The sequence below is a fragment of the Chaetodon auriga genome, chromosome 20 (genome assembly GCF_051107435.1).
Source record: "Chaetodon auriga isolate fChaAug3 chromosome 20, fChaAug3.hap1, whole genome shotgun sequence".
Taxonomy (NCBI): Eukaryota; Metazoa; Chordata; class Actinopteri; order Chaetodontiformes; family Chaetodontidae; genus Chaetodon; species Chaetodon auriga.
The window spans coordinates 4,020,546-4,032,725 of record NC_135093.1 but is presented as its reverse complement, the minus strand read 5'-3'; the positions used below and the strand labels follow the sequence as shown (position 1 = coordinate 4,032,725).

At 50.7% G+C, this 12,180-nt stretch overlaps 2 protein-coding genes across 5 annotated transcripts in view; one reads left to right on the top strand and one right to left on the bottom strand.

The window, feature by feature from the left end:
* LOC143338770 (leucine zipper putative tumor suppressor 2 homolog) overlaps nucleotides 1-4,563 on the top strand; it is a 25,926-nt gene extending 21,363 nt beyond the window's left edge. For 2 of the 3 annotated variants that reach the window (XM_076759425.1, XM_076759426.1), the window contains 4 exons: nucleotides 76-669; nucleotides 786-908; nucleotides 1,820-1,966; nucleotides 2,126-4,563. In XM_076759425.1, coding sequence (XP_076615540.1) covers nucleotides 76-669; nucleotides 786-908; nucleotides 1,820-1,966; nucleotides 2,126-2,833 — 1,572 coding nt within the window. In that variant the 3' untranslated portion in view covers nucleotides 2,834-4,563. The remainder of the gene's footprint in view (nucleotides 1-75; nucleotides 670-785; nucleotides 909-1,819; nucleotides 1,967-2,125) is intronic. The other variant, XM_076759427.1, reaches the window with a different exon arrangement.
* On the bottom strand, nucleotides 4,514-12,180 carry LOC143338769 (PDZ domain-containing protein 7-like). 2 transcript variants are annotated; one of them, XM_076759423.1, is made up of 18 exons: nucleotides 12,046-12,180; nucleotides 11,460-11,540; nucleotides 11,099-11,333; nucleotides 10,575-10,712; nucleotides 10,308-10,482; nucleotides 10,050-10,226; nucleotides 9,816-9,963; nucleotides 8,889-8,949; nucleotides 8,588-8,765; nucleotides 8,226-8,452; nucleotides 7,983-8,147; nucleotides 7,750-7,865; nucleotides 7,584-7,675; nucleotides 7,118-7,209; nucleotides 6,939-7,010; nucleotides 6,166-6,765; nucleotides 5,896-5,996; nucleotides 4,514-5,442 (listed from the first exon to the last, which is right to left on the bottom strand). In XM_076759423.1, exons 3-18 carry the CDS (start codon nucleotides 11,268-11,270, stop codon nucleotides 5,299-5,301), a joined length of 2,658 nt encoding a protein of 885 aa, XP_076615538.1. In that variant the 5' UTR covers nucleotides 11,271-11,333; nucleotides 11,460-11,540; nucleotides 12,046-12,180; the 3' UTR covers nucleotides 4,514-5,298. The 2 variants fall into 2 exon arrangements, with proteins under 2 accessions (XP_076615538.1, XP_076615539.1); XM_076759424.1 differs by having other exon boundaries at nucleotides 11,460-11,534; nucleotides 12,046-12,179.

Genomic DNA, 12,180 nt, shown 5'->3' with positions numbered 1-12,180 from the left:
ACGTGTTTGACTCAGTTCAGGTTTGAGACCACTTGATGTGATCTGTCATCGTCCTGTTCTGTATTCCTTCTCTAGAACATGGAGAAAACAGTGCTGCGGCCCACTGCCTTCAAACCCGTCGTTCCCAAGAGCCGCACCTCCATGCAGTACCTCTCCCCTCGCCACTGTGCCAACGTGTCCGAAAGCCAAAACAACCTGAACCTGCTCAACCCCGCCCACAGAGAGGTGTCGCCCTCCTGTGCTGAGAAATGCAGCTTGTACAGCAGGACCCGAAACAGCGGCGGCAGCAGCCAGTCCTGTCAGCTGTCCGACTCTGGACGCAACTCCCTGGCCAGCCTCCCCCCGTACAGCGGCGCCAGCTACAGCCAGGCGTCGGGAGAGGCCTCTGCTGGCCACCTGGAGCCCATGAAGAGCGCCCCGCCGCTCGGCGGACACGGACACTCCAACTCGGACAGCGGGCGCTCGTCTTCCAGTAAGAGCACGGGCTCTGGCTCGCTGAGCGGCAGAGGACAGCCTCTGTCGGACAACGGGTCCAGCGGACGCTCTCCTGGCCCGGTGGAGGGCTATGAGGGGGTGGTGAGGGACCTGGAGGACAAGCTGAGGGAGCGAGAGCTGGAGCTGCAGCAACTCCGAGACAACCTGGACGAGAATGAAGCTGCCATTTGTCAGGTTGGTCGATAATGAGTGTTTTCACAGAGAAACACTCCCGCTGTCACTCTGTAACAGGACATTTGGAGTGAAAACCTTTTGACCTCTTTGCCCTCCGTTGTCGCGTTTCGTCGCAGGTGTACGAGGAGAAGCAGAAGCGCTTCGAGCTGGAGCTGGAGGAGCTGAGACAGGGCTGTGCCACCAGGATGCAGGTGGCCTCGCAGAAGGCCCAGCGAGCGCAGCAGGTGCTTCAGCTGCAGGTCAGAACCTCTGACAAAGGCTCAGTCAGGTTCTACTAAAAACCACAGACTGTGTTCACATGCACAATAATATTCCATCATTCTTCCAAACAGAGTTGGATTTGGTATTCAGAGCATTCTTTGGACCAACAGTGCATTCAGGATATATGTTACAGTCGGCAAAGCTGAGGTAGAGACACATGCACAAAGGACAAAGCCGATGTTTTACACATTATGAAACACTTTGATATTAACAGGTTATTTAATATGTCGACCTTTCTGAGAAGGTGGTTGGACGAATGAAAAGGGGAGGCTTGTTAATGGGCTGCATGCAAACAGGATATTAGTGGAATATTCATTCATTTCATCATTTAAATAGCTTAGTGGGAATATTGTCTTTTTTGGGGACGAGGGCAAAACCAGAATATTTTGTGCATGTAAATACAGTCACAGTACAGTTAAAGACTTTCCAGAGCCATGAAATTAATTTTTAAAAAGCTGTCAGCCAGTTCGTTTACTCGAACTTCAAGTAGTAAAAACAGATCAGCAGGTTCTTAATAGTCCTACATTACAATCTTTCATGTGTCCAACAGTACATCACAGCCATCTGCCATGTGTGAAACTGGGATGCACTGCCCCCTTGTGGCAGACTCTGTCAAGTGTCAAGAAGTTCATGAATTCTGTAATCCACAAACCAAACAGCAGACGATTTATCTTGTACTACTGAGAAGGCACAACTGTTCTAGCAGTAAGGGTAGAAGAAGTGTGTGACATTCAGTCTGCAGTTCAAAAATCTAAAAAAATAAGTTGCCAGAAAACTGTTAAATTAAACCATGTGTGAAAGTTGTCTTCATTTGCGTCGATCGGTCACATCTGGAATCAAAAGCTGCATTTTAAGACCCTACGCTCCTTCTCTGAATTGATGGCTGCAGGTGTATCAGCTCCAGCAGGAGAAGAAGAAGCTGCAGGAGGACTTCGCTCAGCTCCTGAAGGAGAGGGAGCAGCTGGAGGAGCGCTGCACCTCCTATGAGCATGAGAAGATCCAGCTAGGGCCTCGACTGGAGGAGAGCAAGTGGGAGGTGAGTGAAAGTAACAGAGGGCCTGTCTGACCACTGAGAATATGGCTGGATGAGAGCGTATCAACCAACCAGTGGGCCAACTGACCAGAACTCTGTTATTTATGAGTCTGTGCACAAAAACATTGAACTGAACCCTGAATGCTCCTCCTCTCCCCTCAGGTGTGTCAGAAGTCGGGGGAAATCTCATTGCTGAAGCAGCAGCTGAAGGAGGTGCAGGGAGAGTTGGCCCAGCGAGTGGGAGAGATCGTTTCGCTGCGGGGTCAACTCAGAGAGACTCGCGGCGAGCTGACAAACACCCAGGTCCTGCTCCAGGAGGCCCACGGCACGACCCGCACGCGAACGCTGGAGCTGGAGGTGTGCGAGAACGAGCTCCAGCGCCGCAAGAGCGAAGCGGAGCTGCTCCGAGAGAAGGTAGGACGCCTGGAGGCAGAGCTGGTTCAGCTCAGAGATGCTCTGGCCAATCAGGGCCCAGGAAACAGACAGTGCCAGGTGTTCCAGGAAGCAGAGGAGCACCTGCTGGCCTACGAGAGCGACGAGGCGAAGGCCCAGCGGCAGGGCAGCGGCGAGGCCCTGCAGAACATGAAGGCGCAGATGGACAGGATGAGGACGGAGCTGGCCTTCGAGCGCCAGCGGGCCGAGCAGCAAATGGGAAGCTTCGAGGAGGAGCGCAGGATATGGCAGGAGGAGAAGGACAAAGTTATCCGCTACCAGAAACAGCTGCAGCAGAACTATGTGCAGATGTACCGCAGGAACCGAGAGCTGGAGCAGCTCCTGCAGGAGCTCAGTCAGGAACTGGAGAGCCGAGAGGAGGACGAGGGCAGCGGCAACGAGATCAACTTCGACGAGATCGCCGCCACGGAAATTTGACCCTCGTGTCTCTCCACCTTTTGATTTGCACTACTGTCAGCGTAAGTTTTTCTTTTGATCTGATCTCCTCTGTGCTGTGGTGATGGAAGCACATTCTCTTTAAAAAAAACAAAAAACATCTGCAGTGTGAAATCACTTTACTTCTGCCTCATTGGTCTATTCTCACAGGACTCCCACTTGAAAGCCAGTGACCTCAATTAGTCGTTAGTAGGCCACTTCAGTCCTCTGCCCCTCCGTGAATGTCTCTGTCGGTGTTTGCAGTAACTAACAGGACGCCACTGGTCCTCTTTCCCAGTTTTAGGCATTTGTGGGAGACTTTGTTTGTATGAGTAACTTCTCCCAACCTTTAGCTGTCCTCCTGTGCTGGCGATGACTCCCCCCCCCCCCCGCTGGTTTCGGCGCCGCACGCCCACCCCGTGTCAGCGGTCAGCTCTCATTAGCGCAGTTAATTTGGACGGAGCCCACGCTGTTGTCAGCTGACAGCAGACGTGGGAGACCACGCATTCAGCATGTCATGACGAGAGTGAGTGAATCAGAGGTGCTAACGATGGCGGCGGCAGCACTCTGGGTGACGTGGAGAGGAAAGTGTTTTTTTCCCCAGAACCACTCGAACCTTTATGGAAATGACATCACGAGCAACAAGCAAACCGTAGATGTTTTAAATATGTCCACTTCCTAAAACAACAGCAACAAAAAAATCTAATTTTCCAACCACATCTGGCACAAAGGAGCTGTTTTTATACCTGAGCAGACAGAATAAGTTTGTGGACTCCATTAGGTCTGACGGTCTGTACGGTCTAACGTCATAGAGCACAGTAACATCTGGAACAAAGACTACCTGAACACCTTACATCCAGTGCACACGTCAGCTTTTCCTGCAGCGAACGAGTCAGTCATCGTGTGTGCTGTGTATCATGCGAGTGTAAACGTCCAGGCCTTTTTCATAGCAGCCGTTTTGGAAGGTCAGCTGCTTTCCATCACCAGGAAATACCCAGTCCCCGGGTCCTGGAGTGTGTGCTGGCTGACCCGAGCCGTCGTTAACCGAGTTAGTTTCACCCGTCTGCCGTGGAGAAGGTCGAAACCAGGGCGGGTCACAGCCCGAGCTGGCTCAAACTGAAGCAGCTAAATGGAATTTGGCCATCTTTAGTTTCTTACACTAGGGCTGAAAATAGAGCTGTCATATTTTAAATAAAGGGTCCCGACCTCCAAATCATAATCTGACCCATTAGTTCATCGACACAGCTCTAAAGCACACAAACGATGGCTCTTGTATCTGGTAAGAGGTGACTGGAGTTCGACTGCTGACATTTTATTTTGAAGGGAAATCATGCACTCGGTGTTTTGGTGTAAACTGCTCGGACCGCAGCGTGTTTTTCCACTGCAGGGCCTGTTTTTCATGCGCATCTACTTGGTTTTGTTCCTCTTCTACTGCTGATTGATCCTCTGTAAATAATCCTGTCCGATCATTGAGTCTTCTTCCAGAGATGTCTGTCCATCTCAGAAAATAAAAGCATAGCCACTGTGAATAGACCAAAGCAATGTCGCACATGATGTTTTGTCCCTGCAGATCCGACGCCTGTATATTATGTGTGTGTGGATGTTTGTTCTGGTTCCTCAGTGTAATTTTATAATCCACAATATTTGTATGAAGACATTAAATGTATATTTTCATGCTGTACATTTCTTGAACAAACCTACTACGTTTTTAATTAAAAAAAGACAAAATTTAATAGCGTGTTTGTGGTACATTCGATGCATTTTCTCACCTTAATTGTACTGTTGCACCAAATTCTAGAAACTTCAATGCGACATCAGAGTTTTTGCAGAAATAAAGAGTTTAAGTTCATTTTTGTCGGTTTCCACCAGGAAATGGCAACCTGGATCATCCTACAGTCCTCTTGTCTACGTTCAGGTGATGTTTTAAGGTTTAGGGTTTCCTTCGGCTGCTGCCAGGAGCAGAAATGTTCATGTGCAGCTCATATCTGCCCCCTGCAGGCCAACATCTAGACTGCAAGCCAACTTCACATGGAGTCAGACGTCTGTGCGGCTTTTAAAGGCACTCAGTTTGTCATCAGAAGCATCGACGTTCACTGCTGATCCATGACACGAATTTTAGGAGACTGGATGTTAATACGACACAAAAGGTAAAAATAGGAGCGTGTTCTTGACGGGCGTTGGCTCCTGGGTTGTGATAAAGTGACATATGAAGCGATCAGGAGCACCATTGATGCATGATTTCAGGCTTTGACGACACAGAGTTCTTTTTCTGTCTTTTGCTGCATCTGCGTTGACTTAATATTCATCCATGTTCTTAATCCTCAAGTCCTGTGATCTGCCAGAGTCCACGTCATCACCTAACTTTAACAGTCTTTAACATGAATGGCAAAGTTACGTACCTGACCTCAGAGCACGTCAGCCCGTCCCACAGGCTGCCAGTCGCGGGACATTTGTCCGAAAGTCTGCTTTCAAAGGTTTTTGGGGACTTTGACCACAAACACCATGGGGTCTTTGGCCTTGTTGCTGAAGGCTTTTCGGATGACGTCCACAGCATGCTGATGGGTGACTCCCTGCAGGGACAGTCCGTCCACAGACACCAACTCAAATCCAGCCTGAGGACACGAGACACAGTACGAAGACATTAAGGGACAAACACTCAAACAGTCTCCACTTCTGTGTGTCCACAGGGTCTCTGCAGGTATGAAGTACACTGAATTTAGTCTTACTGAAAAAAGGGATTAAGAAGTTTGAGTTTACAAAAGCCTGAAATATGAACTTTCTCGTCAAAGGCAGTGATGGTAGTTTTAAAACGGTTTTTCATGTGATTGAGGGCATCAGCCCTGCAGCACACAGTCACCGCTGCAGTAAGAAGCTCATCATCCAGTAATTGGCAAATACAAAAAATTAAATGACTTCATCAGTTTTAATGAGTTAATCCCCCTGCATTAAACTAATTAATTATCAGCAACTAAATGAGAAATGATAATAAATTCCACTGGTTCTCCGTCGTCCTGTGTGAAGTGTAAATTATGTTCTGTTAAAAAGGTCCCGGTGACTCGTCTCACCTTGAGCACTTCGCAGGTGGAGGCAGCTCCTCCAGGAAAGATCTTCTCGATCTTCACCACCGGCTGAACCTTCGACTCCATCCCGCCGGATATACTGATGCCTGGAGCGAGGAAACAACACGAGCGGCGGTCAGTCATGGCTTTAGATTTGTGTTCCTGCAGCGCTGGTTACTGCAAACCAGCAGGTTTTGGAAAACTTTAATCCCACAGTGTTTAATGATCTTTAAATGATGACAAAGTGTAAAATCAGACCTGATCGAGCACATTTACCGAGTGACTGTTTGGTCTTGGAGATGCTGACGGTTTTGAGCTTGAACTCGTGTTCGGGCTCGGAGCCGTCCACTCCGTTCTCTGATGGAGCCTGATGTCCGTTCGTCTGCTCCGTCCCCACCTGCTCACCTGGACCTGGACCGAACACCTGCGACAACAGAGGCCGAGTCCTGCGAGCGGCACTCTGCAGCGTGAACACACCGTCTTGGCTCCTGCCTCCGCTTCTCTCCTTTTGGCTTTGGGAGTGGCCGTTCCTGAACGCCGCTCCTCCTCTGTCCGAAGCCGAGTGCAGAGAAACTTCGTCAAAGTGGACGGAGCGAATCGTGCCGATGTCCGTCCGGAGAGGAGGGCGGGGGTCATCGCTCCGGGCCAGCAGCCAGTTGGGGAGCGCGGCGCTGGCGGAGGGGGGCCTGAGGTCTCTGGACTCCGCGTTATAGCCGTCCACCGGTATGTCCAGCAGTGGGGTGAAGGAGGAGGAGGTGTGGAGCCTCGTCCGGGACCCCCTGGGCCCTGACAGACTGAGCTTCTCCAGTTCTTCCAGTAGGTGGCTCTCCTTCTCCACCTCCTCAGCAGCGTGGAGCTCAAAGCCTCCTCTGTAATCTGGAGGGAAAACACAGGACGGATCAGCATCTTTGAACTGGTTAAAAAACAAAAACAAACAAAGCGATATGCATGATAACAATAAAAATACCCATCAGGAGTCAAAATCAACGGACAATCCCAGATCTGTTTGTCAGAGCATATTAAGGTTAAAATAACGAACAGGTACTGACCCGGGATCGGAGTGATGAGGCGCCGTTTGGGCGCTCGACCAGATGTGGGAGAGCGAAGAGGAGGAGTTCGGACTGCGGTGCAGAGGAGAGAGAGCAGAGCGTCACTACGACTGTTCAGAGCTGATTACTGTGAACATCACATCACACACACGTCGACGTTCAGCGAGCATCAGACGCACCTGAGCGATACTTGAGGATGTCGTAGGCCTCGACTTCGATGGGGGTCACCGTGTTATTGAACACGCTCAGGTCAGGAGGAGGAAGCAGCATCCTGACAAACAGGAAAACACTGATCAATAAACACTTTTAATTAGTCCTCAGTGTCTCAATATCTGGAGTTGAGATTATCCTGAAAAATACTTCATCCCCTTCTGACGGCATTTATTTGTGGTAGCACCGTTTATACCACGCAGGCAGTCCAAAGCCCAGAATTATGAAAAATAAATTAAAATGGTTAAAAGGAAAAGCAGCAAATCTTCACATTTATTAAAGCTGAAATCATAAAAAAAGACTAATGACTATCAGAGTAGTTGTCCATTAACTCGTTAATTGTTTCAGTTGTGTTTGTACATTTTCAAATGCTTCTCTGTGAACTGAGGAGGAGTAGAAGGAGAAAAAGGCCTGAGAAGAAATTGCTCTCCTGACCTGACTTCCCTCAGCAGCAGCAGCTTTTCAGGTGTGTCCAGCACGACCAGCAGGTGGCGCATCAGGTTCTCCACCGACCGCTCTGCGACGTACTGTTAGGACAAAAACAATCAACCACTCAGTGACACAGGACGGGGTAAACACTGGAAACGTCTCAGCGTCCTACCCTTCGGCACGTCTTCATCACAGCAGCCACCTCCTCCTCCGTCAGCAGCCTGCGGGCCATGTCCTCCACCACTCCCAGCATCTCTGCATGTGGCATCGCGCTGACGTGTCGTCCCTCTGAAAACAGGAGGAGGGTCAAACGATGGGTGTCCACTGGACCTTAAACACCTGTCTGTTGTGTCTGTCGTCAGGGTCGTGCAGAAAATCGCTGGATAAAACATCTTTAGCGTCTACCTTTACCAGCCTGGTCTGTGGACGGGGACTTGGAGCGCCCCCTGGAGGCGTCCCTCTTGCGTCCGCCCCTGAACAGCAGGTTGACGAGGGTCTTGGAGCGCTGCAGGGTGCTCTTCTCCTCCGCGTCCTTCCCTTTCTGCTTCTTCTCCTTCTTCTGCTTGATCTCTGTGATTGGATAGTGACAGTCGGTCACTTGTGCGGTCCGACCTGTAGATGAACTCCTCATCTCTCCTCGCCTCTCACCTGCCACGGTGACCTGACTCTGGGACCTGCTGATTGGTCGGCTCGGTCTGCCGAGGGCCAGCAGCACGGCCGTCTTGGGGGACTCCTTCCTCCCTCTGGCCTCCTCTGCACGGATGGCCGTGTCTCTGAGCAGCGTGGTCCGTCCCAGGCTGCGAGTGGTGTCTGCGCCCGTCCTCTGGGAGGGGAGGTCCGTCTGGATGGCGGTCTCGGTTCGCTGCGACTCAGACCTGGAGAGTAAACTACCACGATCATGTCTGGTCTGTGAGTGTACACACGCACCTGTTCTATCTGTGCATCTGCGAGGAAAAGTTCTACGAAAAACACCACTGTAGTATCTCTGAAGTGACGCTGAACAAGCTGACCTCTGGTCCTCGGTCGAGATGCAAACATCCACCATGTCTGAAGCGAACGGCAGGCTGGGAGGGAACATGACCTGCGACAGGCCGCTGAGAGAGCTGACCGGCGTCCCAGACGACAGAGAGGAGGCCGAGGAGTTGGACTCTGAACCCTGGGAGGAAGACTTCTGAGCGCCGTTGGCCACTGAGGAAGAGCACAAGATCGTCTCACTCAAACGCATCTGAGCTTATCAGCGAGGGTTTCGTTATTTACAGCTTCACGGACAAAAACACACGCGGAAAGGCTCACGTGACACCTGATACGTACGCTTATTGAGCCACCGGTATTCTGCCACCATCTCCTTATAAGCAGGGTATCGTCCTGCTTCCTGTCAAGATATGACCACAGATATGCAAATGAGATACAGTAGAGAGCTTGAAACTTTTATGGGATGGCTATATTTGATAAAGAGTAACCCTAGAAGAGCACAGAGCCAAAACCACACACACACACACACACACCTCTTCAAACAGAAACATGTTTCCCTTCTTGACTTTCTAGTAACCTCTGATCGCCGCGACGCTTCCTGGGGCGAAAGCGAGGCATCCTGAGGCAAAACACGGCTCTAAGCTTTGATCGGCACCTGATCCCGGCCGCCTGGTGAATAATGCACACGGCCTGGAGCGAAACCCAAGCTCCGACCGGTAAAGTGAGTGAGGAATATTACGACTGCGTGCCAGCTGTCGGCCCTGCATCACATATCCGCTGTGCGGCGACGCGACTCGGCCGGTTTGTACTCGGTTTTGTGTGTGTGAGGGAATTAAAGATGAAAGGTAGGAAACGGGTCAGAGTTAATGCACGTCAGGTCGCGAAAGATGCGACATGCTTTCTAATAAAGAGTGGATATGAAACGTGATACGAACCCTCGTCAGCATCCACACGTTCAGCTGAGCGAACACACCTTTACCTTCATGGACGCTGAGGTTTCAGTTATTTTTCTACCAGACTGGAAAAACTGGCAAAAAGAAGCCGTTTCTGTGACACCACACACGTGTCCTGGAGGCTGAAACTGGCTCATTTTAAATAAAAGAGATTTGTGTCAGCTCATGATTCCACACAAAGCTTCTTCAGATATTTAGTTACACCAAAATTCCCTAAAAACGAGGCAAATAAGGAAACTAATGGGACAATAAATCATCAGTGGGTGGTTCGAGGCCGATTCACGTCCTGCTCGCTGCTCCTCTCCGCTCTCACCTTGATGGTCAGCATGACATGCGTGTGGCTCTTCAGCACCTCCACGGCGTTACTGTGGCTGATGTCCTCGAAGCTCACTCCGTTGGCAGCCAGGATCTGGTCCCCCATCTTTATCCCATTCTGCTCAGCCAGACCGCCAGGATCCAGTCTGAAACAGGAGGACAGGATCGGTTCAGCAGCTCGATAAAAGACGTCAGAGGATCATTTATGAAGACGCGTGTTTTCTTTTCCTACTTGGAGACGTAGATGCCCAGACCAAACTCCTTTCCCCCGCGGATGTTGAAGCCCAGGCAGTAGTCGTCTGAGGTGGTGTAGAGGTGGACGATCCTTTGGAGGGCGCTGCCCGAGCTGCTCTCCGACGGCGTCTGTCCGCTCTCCTCCACCACCATCCGCCTGTGTATCAGGTCCACCCTGGAGGATTTCCCAGCTGGTCAGAGCTTGATATTTTTGTGACAACCCGAGTCAACGTCAGCGGGAATTGTTCTTTCTCACCAGGTCGTCTTCTCCTTGGAGTAGCGGATGCCGGGGACTTTGCCCACACGTCTCACCACCATCCTCAGCCTGTTGTTGCCCGTCAGGACCTTCACGGCGCTGCTCATCGTGATGCTCTCCAGGCTGATGCCGTTCACCTCCACCAGTTTATCGCCTACGAGCAGGCCGGCGTCCTCTGAGAGCAAACACACAGAACACCGTCACAGGAGCCACCGCGGTTACATCACGACACCACGTTGTTCCACAGAGTGGGACGACCACGTCTACCTGCGGTGCTGTTGTCCTCCACCTTGCTGACAAAGATGCTGAGGCCGTGCTCTGAGCCTCCGCGCACGCTGAAGCCGAGCTTTCCGTCCACGCTTTTATCCACCGTGATCGTGTGCAGGTCCTCGCTGTCATCGCCGCCTACAAACATCGCAGATGCACATATCTGAAAGAGCAAAACTTCCACAAAGGTTATCGAGGAGCAGTGATTGAGAGCAAAGCTGCAGCTACTCATCGGAGTTTAAAACACTAACTCCTGTTTAATGTATGCTTTTATTTACATTTCTCTCTCATAAAGTATCAGGTAAGATGAGGTTAGCGTGTTCATAAGACAGCAGTAGTATTTCCTATGCTGTTTCTAATGTAATCTAATGATACATTGCTTTTCTCATTGACTGTTAGAGTCTGAGACGTGCGTATAAAGATGTCGTGTGTAGGACTGAGAGCCAGCGATCGGGTCAGTAAAATGCAGCACTCATGCAGCAGACTGTAGACTGTAATATGCTCAGCAGCCGAACGCTCCTCACCATCCACGGGAGAGTTGATGAGGATGACCCGGCCCATGGGCGAGGAGGATCGGATTCCACGCCGCCGCTGCTGCTGCTGCTCCTTCTTCCGCAAGAGGTTGCGCGTAGCCGTGTGTGACCCTTGGGTCCCGGGGGTCTTCTCCCTGCGGGACGGGTCTGACGAGTGAGCCATGGAGGCTGGCAGGGTCCCCTTTCACACACGCTCCACCGGGGGCTCAGCTCCGGGTGGAGGAGCCTACGGCAGCACACAGCAGAGGGAAGGGGGAGCCCATGGCTGAGACTGGAGCACGTTCAGAGAAATGCACGTTGAACACATGCGTGCATTTTCTTTTCTTTTTTTTTTTTTAATGATCCAACTCACAGACGCAGGCAGCTCTGGGACATGACGGCCGACTCTTTGGTCCATTCCTGCCCATGTTGCATCGCTCTCACCTGTCTGAGTCTCAACACACAAACACAGCAGTGAGACACATGAAATACCAGAGCGTGCATTCAGTCTGACATCTTCTCATTCAGGACATTAGACCAGGACCAGAAGTCCAACAAATACACGGTATTTGTCTGCAGGTGAGCTTGGAAACAGGATTTAATTGGTTTATTTAGCTCGGACTTGACCCACTTAGAGTCAGGGTGTCACATGGTCTGGATGCCATGGTAACATGTCACTAAACTTAACCCGTGCTAACCGTGTGTCCTCATGTCGTCACCTCGGGGTTCCCCAAACGTCTCGCGGAGCTTCAGCGGTGCTAAAAAGTGCGCAAAGTGCGCGGCGGCGTCAAAAAGCGACATTTGACGTGTATTTATCGAAGGGTTTAAATGGCTGTTTTCGTATTTTAACTTACAGCCATTGTTCTGCTAAAATATCTGACACTCGTGTTAACACCTGTAGACTTTCAGCACAATGTGACAAAAAAAAGCACCAAAAAAAAAAAAAAAAAAAAACTTACCAAACATTTTCCGCTTCAGCGTTCAGACACGGCGGCTCTTCTCATGTGTCCTGCTCAAACACTGACAGACAACAGACACTGACAGCGAACCGACAGGTGACAGCAAAACGAGTTAAATTCATCCCATAATTTCCA